Below are 13,574 nucleotides of genomic sequence, written 5' to 3'. Positions count from 1 at the left end.
TCCCTCGATCTGCTGGCAATGCCCCTACTTATACAGCCCAAAATGCCGTTAGCCTTCTTGGCAACAAGGGCACACTGTCGACTCTCATCCAGCTTCTCGTCACTGTAACCCGTAGGTCCTTTTCTGCAGAATTGCTGCCTAAATATATACAATAATATACTATGGAGACCATTGCTGCCCTCCATACGCGCACACATCTCCAGTGGACTAGCAGGTATGTATTTGGGAGCAAAATTTAGTCCTGCATGTGCAACTCTTATTTTGCTTTTATAATCAAAAGCACTTTTAAAGTTTAAGACTAACTTCATTTGATCACATGCCTCAGTGAATTCTATTTCAGCAAGATAAAAATAAAAGATTGTGATTAGGGGCTTAGAACCTGTTCTTTTAGGATCTTATTTGTTTGGAATGCTGAGTTTATCCTATGGCTTACTCTGAAAAGTTTGTCAGCGACAATATCTGTTTTTTTTGTGAGGCTTTAGTTTTATCTTAACTTTACAGCTAAGGTGACTGAGTCAAAATAAGAGGTCAGGTGACTTGTCCAAGGTGTCAGTTAGTGGCTGTAGCTAAATTTGAACCCAAAATGCTTAGGTTCTCAGCTCCTTGCCAAGACCTATTGGTGAAAATGCTTTCCTGACTAAGCACATACTAAATGTAGTAACTGATTTAAGTAGGTTAAAAGTTTAACAGTATGAAGATTAAACATTTGCTAACTATAAAAAATGATGCTTTACATTAGTTGTTTTTAACCTGAAATTTACTTGAGTAACAATGTATAGTCAGAAATATTGAATAATAGTATATAGTAGGTGTAGTCACTTATGGCAAGTACTTAAGAATATGTTCGCCAAAATTTACTATTTGGGAGATAATTAGAAAAATGTATTAACTTATATGTAGATTATCCAATGGAGTTGCTGCTGTAAATGTTACCACATTAAGACAGACAAAGCATTTGTTGTGAAGATTCCTGAAAAATTATTTAATTTACATTCTAAAATGTTGTGATCAGTTCAGCTCAGTACAAAAATAGGGCTCCTACTACGTATAGCCATCTTGACTGAAACTGGTTATAAATAGAAGACTTGACACATCTTTTCTTAAAAAATACCAGAACAGTGCAGCTATATCTCCTCTTAAATTCCTCCTGCTGATATTATACAATTATGTAGTACTTTGTATTCCAATATACTTTACAGACCTAACTATGCATTGATCACTTTATCTACTACAGAAATGCAGCCACCTCCAAGATGAAATGAGGATACTGTTTAAGTGCATAGCATTACCACACAACAGTTTAAGACAAGATTAAAACTTCAGGGGGAATTTAAGTATAATTACACGAGTAGAAATTTCCCCAAGGCACGGGGCTACTGTTGAGGTAGGGAAATCTTTATAATCATAAGTGGTCAGGATTTTAGTTTTGTGTCATTCAAAAGACAGTACGTTGTGTCCCATAATACCATGCTGTATCTTTAGTTTCATACAAATTCAGAGGGAATAATTCCACCAGCTGAATTTCTAACCACTTCCTGCATGACCTGGATGTACCTTTGAAATATTCTTTCCAAGTACTGACCTTGTTCAGTTCTACTTAACTTTAACATGACTGACTTGCTGCATAAAGTGGCATTACTGCTATAATAGTTGTTAATTTGGGAGTTCAGCAAAAACAAGTCAAGACTCCTGATGAAGTGAACATATTTCATACATGGTAGATCTAAAATGTATAGATAACTCACGTTTAATTTCTTTTTACAACGTATCAAGGGTACTAGAATGTCTCCTTGTGATCTACTATTCCAAGGGTTCAGTTAATAAAACATTATTTTCACTTGTTTGCAGAGTAGAATTGTCATAGATGATTCATACCATAGCAGGCCAAGTTGTGATCTGTCAGGGTTAGTGACCGAACCAAATCTGTCAGGGCGTTCACACACTTTAACCTTCTCTTCAAATGAGGTGAGTTTCAAAGTGTGTATATGTCTTGTTGATGTTACCATTCGTACTACGGACTGTCTATTAATATAATAGGCTTTGTTTTGTATGAAACTAGATAGTTATCACAGTATCTTAGTATTTTTTTTATCATTAATACTGAAATAGTTACTTAACTAAGGACTCAGATTGTAAGGAGGCATTTTAGCCTTTGCGTCACAATTTATAGTCAAATATAGCTTTAATTGGTAGTCATGCTGTACAATAAATTACAATTATGAATTTCAAAGCTATGTAACCCCCAAAATTTGAGTGGGTGAATGAAATTTGCAGGATTTTTCAACGTGCCTCAAATCAGTGCACATCTTTTCATGTATAAGATAACAAACTATTTAGATATATTTAATCTATACAAAGCATTTAATCTATTTAAAAGTCAGAGTTCTTTTTCTGGCAAAACTCTCACCTTCTTTGCTTCAGCTGAAATCTTAGACTTAATCTAGTCTTTTATACATTTTAAAAAGTATATCTGTTTAAAGGAATTAGTCATTGTTTTATAGAACAAACAGTAAAGGAACGGAAGCAATTGCAAAAACTATACTTCAGTAATCTTTCAGATGAGAGTTCTAGTGCCTGCAAGCCAGCTAAACTAATAGTGATAATGTTTGAAGAAAATTTTTAACAGCAGGTCATAAATGATCTGATGCTCTTAGATAATTAATTTAAACCAAATTTTGGTAAAGTGCATAAAATATATTCTGATATTTATTATCTGAAAAGATAGACTTTTATGCATGATGCTACAAGTTTGTGTCCATTAGCACAAAAATTACATGGTGTCTAAAAAATATATATTAATTGGTCACAAGTTTCAGGACTGGAATAATTTCTGATGGTTTTTTTATGGGGAATAGTCATATTTCTAATCAAAATCCAAGGATATCTTAGTACATACCACTGGAAAGGAGTGTGCTCTTTTGAGGTTAGTGGATGGAATTCATGCTGCTAAAAATGTCAAGTAAAGATTTTAAACAAATCTGCATTACTAAGCCCAATATTTTCTTGAGTATTTGATCATTAAGTTTCAAATGCAGTTTTTAGCCAATTCTCAGTTTTAGACTTCCAGCAATAGTTGTCTGTATGCAGACATAGTGTTTATAAAATTGCAACTAAGCCTAGATTGTACTAGTAAATGTAACTCTTTCGTGGTACCAGTATTGTTACTTGTTCGTTTGATATTTGTATGAGCTTTGTATGTCAACAAGTGAAAGTTATCTTTAAACACCAGTTTTTTTAGCAATTATCTTAAATATCCTTGTCCTATCCCAAGAAAATTTGTATTTGGAAATACTGAGCTTGCTGCATTTTTGTGCATGAAGCAGTTTTTTCAATGAGAAAGGTATTTTACCTGTACTTGCAGCTCTCCAACTTCAGAAAAATTGGCAGTCAGTGAGAGGCTGTTAAACTGGTACCTGTCATAAACTATGCTATGACTTGTACAATAATTGTGTTTAAAAAAAAGTTGCTCAACAACTGCATATGCATGGTAGAAAGATTAAAATTGTTCCTGAATTATGACTTTACATGGTAAAAAGTAAGCAGTATTTGTTTCCACTCATTATTATTAGTTCTGGTATAAGTGAGGGTCAGGTTAAGTAAATGGCCAATTTTGGTTATTCTTAAAGCTTAATTTTGGATATTTAGGGCTTCGGACTTAGCACCTCCTTCACAGGTAGAAGTTCCACCTTGCTCAGGTAGTTTCATATATCATCACCAGAGGTGAACTAGCCACAATAGCATCCCCTGCCTTCAAAGGAACAAACTTCTACTTCAAAAAGCTGCTGCAAAAGAGGGAAAAGGGGGAAGCACCAGTACACACCTCTTCCATGCCCTTTAAAAGTCTAGAATGGGCTGGGGATGAAATACCTCCTAAAGGTGTATGAGTTGGCTGGAGAAAGGAGTTGACCCTATGACTCCTCCCTCTATTGCAGTTGAGGGTAGGTAGAACACAAGAATATTCTCAAAAATATAGAGAACTGACTGAAGAGGAGTGCTTCTGGGGAGTTCTGCAGGCTAGTTGCAGAGAAGCCAGTCCTGCATATTGAGCTTCCCAAGTGTCTTGCTAGTGAACTGGATACCACCCAGCATGTAGATGCTCCCCTCTTCCCCTCTTGGGAACATTTTGATCTGTTGCTGATGTCTCACCATCCCCTTACAGTCTTTGGGCACTGTGGGGTCTTATCCTCAGTCACTCCCAAGATTGCCCAGATACTTTGGGGTGAGGAAAGTTGATCTCCCTTGTCTCCACAACTCTCTTGGGTCCTGTTCTTTGAATTGGCAGTCATCTTTTTCTGCAAGCAGGAGCTGCTTTTTCTGCAACAGCTCCTGTGACTGGCTTCACTCCTGTTGATATACAAACAGTCAGGGACAGCACTTCTTCTGCCTATGAAACGGAGAGGATCAGTTAGGGATCTTTAAATGTTAAAAATTAACATACCTGTAGCTGGTGGTGGGGTGGGTTTGTTTGTTTGTTTTTTAAGGGCATATGCTCACCCTGACTCTCTTTTTGCTGCTTTTCAGTTTTCATAAAAAGAGAAGTCCATCCACGCTTTAAGCCATTTTCCTCAGTGAAGATAGAGGAAAACTGAGCTAGCATTTAGTGACTGGCTGGGGAGCAATCAGCTGAGGCACTTGTATGTTGTTTGTGGGCCCAGTTTTAAAAAAAAAATTCTTGTGATGCAGCACATGCAAGGGAAAAAAATATTTACTTGAAGCTACGTTTTAAAATGCTTTAACTGAGCAGAATCTAAGGCAGTACACTGTATGCTGAGGTCAGAGTTTGTCATAGTAACGGTATGTCAAATTGGGGAGAGTATTGGTATTTTGGTATTATCTTATATACTCCTACCCCGATATAATGTGGTCGTTGGGAGCCAAAAATCCCTACCGCATTATAGGTGAAACGCCATTATATCGGGGTACCGGTGGCAGGACTCCAGCAGTGATTTAAAGAGCCTGGGGCTCTGGCTGTGGGGAGCCCCAGGCCCTTTAAATCACCGGCTGAGCCCCGCTGCCGCAGCCCCTGGATAGCGGCGGCAAGGCTCCAGCGGTGATTTAAAGGGTGCGGGGCTCCCCGCAGCAGCCGGAGCCCCGGGCCCTTTAAATCGCCGGCCGAGCCCCGCTGCTGCGGCCCTGGGGTAGCAGCAGCAAGGCTCCAGCGGTGATTTAAAGAGCTCCAGGCTCCGGCCGCTGTGGGGAGCCCGGGCCCTTTAAATCACTGGCCGAGCACCGCTGCTACCGCGCTATATGTGAACCCATGTTATATCAGGTCGTGTTATAGCGGGGTAGAGGTGTACTAATTTAGATTCTTCTTTGGTCAGTGGCCAGGTATGCATGTGCCTCATGAGTCTTTGTTTGGAGATTTTCATTAGCAGTGTTCATTCAACCTGTTCATGCACTGTTGAGATCCTCATGCCCCATACCAAGGCTATATCAGGCTTGCAGGCGAATTGCCTTCAGTTCCTCCTCAGCTGCCTCGGCCTGAAACAGAACTTACTGTATCCACGTTGGGCATGTCTCACTTACTTGCTTACTTTGGTATAGCTTAATTTATTTTACTTTTAGTTAGTGAGTGTGTTAGTTTGTAGTTAGTTCAACTGGTTATTTAAAAGATTTGTTTTATTTCCTCCAGGGAGCTCGTCCCTGCAAGGGTTATGCCCAGTTCACCGGACTTTAAATGCTGCCTTGTGTAGAGGTCATTCTGGTCAACAACAGACACTCTTGAGTGCATTTGCTGCCTAGAGAAGTTGCACATTGCGCAGAAGGGTAACTTCTGTTTCGCCCTCAAATCCAGGCCTCTAAAAGACCAGAAAATCAAGCTGTGGCTGTTGATGGTAGAGCAGTCATTTTTCCCCACTTCAGAGCCAGGTCAGAACAACAGCCTCCCTTCCCCTCAGTATATCAATCCCTGGGGAGTATCTTGCACCCTTCAAGCTTGGTGCAGTACTCCCCCAGAAAAGGGAAAGCCTCAGAGACCTTCTCTAAAGGTCCCCAAAAGAGGATCTCTAACTCTCCTATTAAGGAGTGTACCTCAGAATGACCTCATTCTCTGAGCAGGTGAACAGCTTCTTCAACTTTGAGAGTCATTACTATAGAGGCGAATGTCTTCTCCGATAAAGGCAAGGGGGGAAATCACGTGTCTTTAAGGGTAAGCATGTCTCTCTGAGAAGAACCCACTACCGCTTAGCAGAAATGACCAGAACAAATACCTAAGACCAGTACCACTGGACTTAACCCCTCTTCCAGTACCCCTGTTGGGTTCTTCAGTACCATGTATGACTAAGTCTCCATCTATGTCAGTGCCTTCTGTAAAGCATTTGAAATTCTCAGTACCATTCTGCAGGGATGAGCATACCACGCCTTTGGTACCACAATGGTTACCACAATTCTGCTCAGTACTGCAAGACTTTAAGTACCCAAAGGACTTATGGAACTGGAGTCTCCATCAGTACTGAGAACCACTGTCATAGACTCATATACCTCTCTGATTAACCTTCCTTTTCAGTTGGAGTTCCCCAATTAGAGGAGGAAGAGTGATGGAGACCTCCCTTCAGTATCACTAATATCTGTCCAAGGTTCTCCTGTGTACCCACATAGGAACCTCTTTCTCAAAGAGACAGAGGATTTCTAGGGAGCTCATCATTCTTGGTGGAAACAACCTTGGATGCCTGCCCCCGGATATGGTGCTCAATAACCATATGGGACTCCTGGATAGCTTATTGTCAACAGTTCTCCAAGGCCTCAACTCACTCCCATTGAGATGATGGTGGAGACTCAAGCGTCTCCTCTCCCATCACACCACTCAAGAAGAAAGGTTTGAGAATCAGGAGGCAAGGGCAGCTAAAGAAACCACCCTTCAGACTACCATCTCATCCTCATCACCCAAAGAGGTGGTAATGACGCTTCCTCCTACGGCCAATGATTGTCAGCAATTTCAAGACCTCATTAAACACATGGAAGACTCCCTACAGATACCTCTCAAGGAGATCAAAGAATCACGACAGAAGCTGTTGGATATTGTTCACTCTGCAACACCATCCAGGGTTGCCCTTCCTATCAATGAGGCTCTGCTGGAACCTGCAAAAACCATTTGGCAAACTCTGGCCACAGTAACACCTATGTTTTGGGAGAGCCGATAAAGTATTATGTTCCCACCAAGGACTCTGAGTTTCTATTTTCCCACCCTCCACTCAACTCTCTGGTAGTTGACACCAGTGAACAAATGGTATAAGTGCCCCACCCCCACTGTATGACAGACCAGAAGTGCCTGGACCTTTTAGGAAGGAAATCTTATTCATCTACAACCATAAAATTCCACATTATGAATTACAGGAAATGATGGCCAAATATAACTTCAAAAATTATGCAAAATTCATTTTTCATTCAACACTTTCCTCCAGACCAAAGGGAATAATGTCAGGCTACCATTGCTGAGGGACAGGTACTGGCGAGGACATCTTTCCAGGCAGCTCTGGATGATGCAGACACTGTAGCCTGCTCCATTTCCACGGCAGTGGTAATGCACAGGGCATCTTGGCTATAGTTGTCTGGTTTCCCCAGAGAAGTCCTGAATATGGTAAAGGATTTCCTGTTTGATGGACTGAAGTTGTTCATGGAGGATACTGACAAGCTGTTGCAGATTCCAGGGTCTCATTATGTTCTTGGGCATCTACGCTCTGTGATGGGGCAAGACCAGATGGCTATAGGAAAGTAGTGTAAAACAGTATGTTAGTATGAAAGTAGCAAGAAAGTATGTTAACCCCAGGCTAAACAAATCCCCGTTATCATGATAACCAAATGGCAGTTGCTCCAGGTTAGACACTTGGGGCTAATTAAGATCCTTCTAAAAAGCAGGGGAGACAACTAGGTTGATTGGGACACCTGAAGCCAATCAAGGGCTGGCAGGACGTAGTTAAAAGCCTTCCAGTTAGTCAGTTGGACATGCGTGTCAGGAGCTGTAGGAGGAAGCCATGCTGCTGGAGAAACTAAGCAGTACAAACCCTATCAGGCACAAGGAAGGAGGCCCTGAGGTAAGGGTGAAATAGATGTTGAGGAAGTGGGGGGCTGCTGTGGAGAAGTGGCCCAGGGAATTGTACTTGTCCTGTTTCAAAAAGTCAGCTACCAATAGCTGCTATTATTAGGGTCCCTGAGCTGGAGCCTGGAGTAGAGGATGGGCCTGAGCTCCCTTCCCCCCCCCCCCCCCCCCGGATTAATCACAGAGACTGTGAGACAACAGAGACTGCGAGGGAGGGTTGCTTCTTTCCACCTCTCTTGCTGGTTTATGATGAAAATGGCTCAGTAGGCTGTGACCCTTGCCTCTGGAGAGAGAAGGGCTACGTGGAGAGTCACAGTGAGCCTCTGAGGCTAGCGTAATCCGCCTGGAAGCACGGGACCCACCGAGACAAGGTCAGAGCTACAGCTCCTGCAAACAAAAGAAAATTCAGTAGATGGCAATCAGCCCAACGATCCTGCCCGATGCAAATCTCTGGGTTTCAGAGACCAATGGAACTTCCAAGAAAGAGCATAGGTTTCAGAGAGAGATCCATTAGCCCACCTGATGCAAGTTCACTGCAGACTTTCTTTTAGTATGTCAGCTGCAACTATTTGCCTGCCTCCTCCCCCATTTGGAGACTAACTTTTCCATTTCTGGCAAGCATGGGAGTGAATCACCTTGGACAAATGGGTACTGGAAATAATATCCTCAAGCTACCTTATCCATTTTACCTCCCTCCTCCTTCAACTTCCCCATCTCTCTTCAGGGACCCCTCTCACAGGAGACAAACTCCTTTCTTTATCTTGTGGTGATAGTCCCTGATCAGCACAAGGGAAGGGGCTTCTACTCAATGTACTTGCTCGTGTCAAAGTAAAATGGAGGTTGGAGAGTGATCTTGGATTTAAGACTCCTACACAAATTCATGAAGTCTCAAAAGTTCAAGATGGTGACTCTGAAAGCTATAATTCCTCCTCTGAATTCAGGGGTTTGGTTTTCAGCCCTCATCCTTCAAGTCACATACTTCCACATAGAGAAACATCCATCCCACAGAAAATTCCTGCATTTTTGTCATAGGTCAGGTCCATTTTCAGTACCGGGTACTCCTATTTGGTCTCTCCTCAGCAAAGGGAGTGTTCTCAAAGGTTCAGTTGGTTGTGGCCACCTACCTGTCTCCTCAGGCAATCGTAGTATTCCCATACCTTGATGATTGGTTATTCAAGGGTCAGTTGTACCAAGAGGTGTTAGTTGCCATGCTGAGGGCACTTTCTTCATTCTTGGACTTGGGCCTTCAGTTGAATTTGGGAAAATCTGACTCCTGTACAGAACATACGATTTCTAGGGGCATACCTGGATTCTTTGGTATCCAAGTCCTTCCTTCTCATGAATAGATTCGTGACACTGTCATGTCTTGTCTGAACAATTCAAAGGAGCCCTCAGACTTCAATCAGAAACTGTCTTTAACTTCTAGGTCACATGGTGGCTTGCACTTTTGTGACAGAATATGTGAGATTACTCTTTCATTGTTTCCAGGATGGCTCAGATCAGTTTGCTCACAAAGAGACATAGCCTGGACAAATGGGTATTAGTTCTTCCAACAGGTGAAGCACTCCCTAGATTGGTGGAAGGACCATTGCAGTGTAGGGGAAGGAAGTTCCCTTCCTTCAGCTTATGCTAAGGGTAACTGTAGCCACAGGTGCATCTGTTAGGCTAGGGATAACAACTTGATGCTCTCATGGTACAGGGCAGAGCATCACCCCAATAAACCATCCTCCACATCAACCTGTTGGAGCTCAGAGCTGTCAGAAATGCCTGCCTCCATTTTCTGCCTCTCATCAGACAGATTCATGACAGACAATGTGGCTTGCATATCAGTCGGCATGGAGGAGTGAGATCCCTTTCCCTCTGTACCAAAGCAATAAGGTTATGGAACTAGTGCATTTAAAAAAAAAAATCACATGAGAATTTCAGCAATGTATCTCCTGGGCAGGCAAAATGTGAATGCCAATGTTCCCAGCAGGTTTTATTCCTCAGTATTGCAAATGGGAATTGGACTCCCAGATTCTTGTCAGTATAATTCAAACTTGGGGATTCCCAGAGGTGGAGCTCTTCACTGCTACAAACCGGAAATGTCATCTGTTCTGTTAAGGGGTGGAGGTGTTAGGTGCCTTCCTCCTCCTTAGGACGAAGCAACTCTTTTATGCATTTCCCCTGGCAGCTTTGATGTCAGAATTGTGAACAAAATCTAACAGGATAAGGCCAGAGTTGTCCTAATAGGCCTGACGTGGTCGAGATTGGCATAGTTTCCTTTGCCTGTTTCACCTTGCTCTTTGTCCAACAACAAATCTTCCACTCATTCCGCATCCCAGGACACCAGTTGACTGCTGCATCATAATCTAAAAATTCTCCGCCTCCTCCTTTTGCAGGAATTAGTTGGCCTGTTCTGCAGAGTTACAGCAGATATTTCTAAATTGTAGGAAAGATTCAACAAGAAATGCTTACCTTCAAAAGTGTGGATTTAGTCACTGGTGTGAACTCTGGAAAGTTGTTCCTGAATCCACCTAGCTTCTGCTTGTTCTGGATTATCTGTTGTGATTAAAGAAAATGGAATTGTCAGTTAGTTCTCTTAAGGTTCATTTGGTTACCTTAACAACTTTTCTTTCCACAATTGAGGGTTCTTGCTGTTCACTCACTCTACAACAACTGTAAGATTCATTAAAGGTGTGGGAAACCTCTTCCCTGATACAGCCTTGGTGCAGGGTACAAGGATATCAACACTGCATGCGTGGACTGAAGAGACACTGCTAATGAAAATCTCGGCTCAGAGGCATGTGGGATGCATGCATACCTGAAGTAGAGCCCCCATGGGGGACACATCTGCACACAGTGACTAATCTTTTTTCTCCATTCTTTAAGCCTTCCCACCCACAAGTTTGGTTCTTTTAATCACATTCATTATTGTATTATAAGCTCTGTTAAATTACAAAAGGCTAGCATTCTGTTTTCCCAGCCCCCCAACTTTCTCTAAAGAAGTTTTAGCTATTTTTTTCTTTCATCTACCTTCCCCCATGCTTTCCCTGTGTGGCAATGGGGAAAAAAAAAGTGTGTAGGGTCAGAAATCTCTGCCCTTTTTTGGGAGTGGGGGTGTGGTTTAGACTGTTTTAGTGACCCTACTTCCTCTGGTAGATAGATAATACATGTTCAAAGAACCCTATAAATCTGTCTACATGGGGACTTAGGTCAGCATAACTACACTGCTTGGGGTGTGGATTTTTCACACACCTGAGCAATGCAGTTATGCCAAGCTAATTTTCTAGTGTAGACTAGCCTGAATCTATAATTTCTGACTCAAATTGTCAATCTTAGCTGGCGGAGAATGAAAGACCTGTCAGCACCAAAGGGCAAAGAGTTTTGGAGGAATAAAAAATTAAGTCTTGAGGGTAAATAAGATGATTTTACAAATTATTGTATGTAATAAGCAAATAGCAAGCAATATAATACTGTAATGTTAACATGTCGTTTTTATAGGATTAAAGGAAAAAAGTATGAGCCAGAATCTGGCTCGCTTGTGGTATTCTAGAGATGCAAAGGTGCTGGAAAGCAGCTGGATCTGGCCAGCTGAGAATTCCCTGGGTGTGGGGGAGCTCTCAGCTGGCATAATCAGTGTACCTGGCTTTTGCACTGCGACTCTAATGTAGGAGGATCTGGGTCAGGAAGGAGTATCTGAGGATATGACTGGGTTACAGTGCCTTGGAGTGTTGCCAGCAGGAGTAGGTTAGCGCAGCTTGGGGGCCAGCAGCACAGATCCTCCCTGAGAGCCAGATAGCTGTAACACTCCCTGAGGGACCTGATTTCTCCTGTTGTATCAAGTGGAAACTTAGTGTATCAGAGAATCTGGGCCTGTTTATGTAACTGGAATACATCCTCTTAAGTATTGATGTTCTGGATTGGCAACAATACAATTGTAATACAGGCACCGTAGATTAAAGAATCAAAATATAAATCTGATAAGTAAACTTTAACTCCAGATTTCATATACTTTATATAACTTTAAATATATTTGGATAATATTTTACTTTTAGCTTTGACAACATATATATTCTTGTTTTCTTGCTTCTATTGAGACCACCATAGGACTCTCCATTAACCTTCTCACACCGTGGTCAAACCTGAAGGGTTGAAAGTACAAATTAAGACTTCTAAGTATCTCTAGCAGCTGCTAGTATGGCATGGAGATTAAAAGTAATGTTGCTTTTGACTTAAAGTCCTAGAATAGCAGGGTTGGAAGGGACCTATAACAAACCCTGTTCTTTGTGCTGATGGTTCTTCCCCCTAGATGAACACATTCAAGATTGTCCTGGAAAATAGGTGTCAAGTAGACTTGTTCATACTCTGCCCAAGCTGTGTTCACAAAAATTAGGATTCCCAATAGCTGTTCAGTTTAAACATGCTTGTACTCACTGTCCATTACTCACAATCAAATATGAAAATGTCTTTGTTTGAATAATACATTCAGTTCACAGATCTTAAAGTGTAAATTGTCAGATAATTTTAGTTGCCTTTACTGCAATCAGAGTTTTAATCCCCATGAACCTGAGCTGCAGCTAAAAAAACAAACAAACAAACAAAAAAAACCACCACTTTATCCTGAGTCTCTTGGTACCACAGACATCTGGAGTTCCTGTCCTACTAATATATATTTTGCATTACTGCATCAGATCAAGGAATCCTGAACTCTAGTACTTTTCAAAAGTATATTGTTTTCAAAACTGTTTTTGTTGTTGTTGTTGTTTGTTTTTTTTTTTAAATTATCTTCCATTCCCATTAGCAGTTTATACAGGGGATTTTCTCTCTGTACTTCAGGAATCTACTGCCTGATATCCTAGGTAGAAAACTTCACTCTGTCTCTAACCAGATACAGGCATTACATAAAGTACTTCAGACAACATTGCTTAGAAGATTGTTTCCTCACTGAGCTATTTTGTAACAATTGTGAGGTCTCTCTTGTGTATATCAACTAGGGTGGAGGCAGGCACAAACTCCTTTGTCCTGAATAGACAAAGACTTCATTGTTTCCAGTAAAAGCAAGAGAAGGGTTCTCAAACTTTGACATAGTGACCCTCCCTAAGCTAAGGAAAAAATACACCTCTACCCTGATATAACACGAATTTGGATATAACGCAGGAAAGCAGCACTTCGGGGGGACAGGGCTGCGCGCTCTGGCGGATCAAAGCAAGTTCGATATAACGTGGTTTCACCTATAACGTGGTAAGATTTTTTTTTTTTTTTTTTTTGGCTCCCGAGGACAGCGTTATAATGAGGTAGAGGTGTAGTTGTGTCTTCCCCTAGGTTAAGAGAACACAAACAACTGAAAATCCTATACATTGCAAGAATACAAGTGGTAAAGTAGAAGGGCTGTGATTGAGCTGAAAAGTCTGGACAGGAGGGAGGCACATTCTCGTGGGTCCCTGCCCTTCAGCTCTACACTTAATTCACCTTTGTCTCCCCTTCTCTTGTGTGAGAAAATGAAAGGTGCAGGCAGCTGCTGCTCCACCTGCCCACATGGGCCACACCATTCAGGCTT

General features: G+C 41.6%; 2 protein-coding genes across 20 annotated transcripts in view; one reads left to right on the top strand and one right to left on the bottom strand.

The window, feature by feature from the left end:
• LOC101939908 (neurabin-1-like) overlaps positions 1 to 13,574 on the top strand; it is an 81,343-nt gene that overhangs the window by 60,632 nt on the left and 7,137 nt on the right. For 8 of the 19 annotated variants that reach the window (XM_005290474.5, XM_005290473.5, XM_024114799.3 and 5 more), the window contains one exon: positions 1,849 to 1,965. The exons of 6 other annotated variants lie outside the window; for them this stretch is intronic. In XM_005290474.5, the coding sequence (XP_005290531.1) occupies positions 1,849 to 1,965 (117 nt within the window). Of the gene's footprint in view, positions 1 to 1,234; positions 1,401 to 1,848; positions 1,966 to 12,821; positions 13,259 to 13,574 lie in introns of those variants that run through there. 5 more of the 19 variants (XR_010591301.1, XR_010591302.1, XR_010591300.1 and 2 more) reach the window with 4 other exon arrangements.
• PDK1 (pyruvate dehydrogenase kinase 1) overlaps positions 7,391 to 13,574 on the bottom strand; it is a 46,286-nt gene continuing 40,102 nt past the window's right edge. The window contains exons 12-15 of the transcript XR_006176953.2: positions 12,067 to 12,159; positions 10,493 to 10,576; positions 8,267 to 8,422; positions 7,391 to 7,700 (exon numbers count right to left, since the gene is read on the bottom strand). The gene's annotated coding sequence lies outside the window, so the exon portion shown is untranslated. The remainder of the gene's footprint in view (positions 7,701 to 8,266; positions 8,423 to 10,492; positions 10,577 to 12,066; positions 12,160 to 13,574) is intronic.

This window comes from Chrysemys picta, chromosome 11, assembly GCF_011386835.1.
Source record: "Chrysemys picta bellii isolate R12L10 chromosome 11, ASM1138683v2, whole genome shotgun sequence".
Lineage (NCBI taxonomy): Eukaryota > Metazoa > Chordata > Testudines > Emydidae > Chrysemys > Chrysemys picta.
This window is presented reverse-complemented; position numbering and strand designations above follow the sequence as displayed.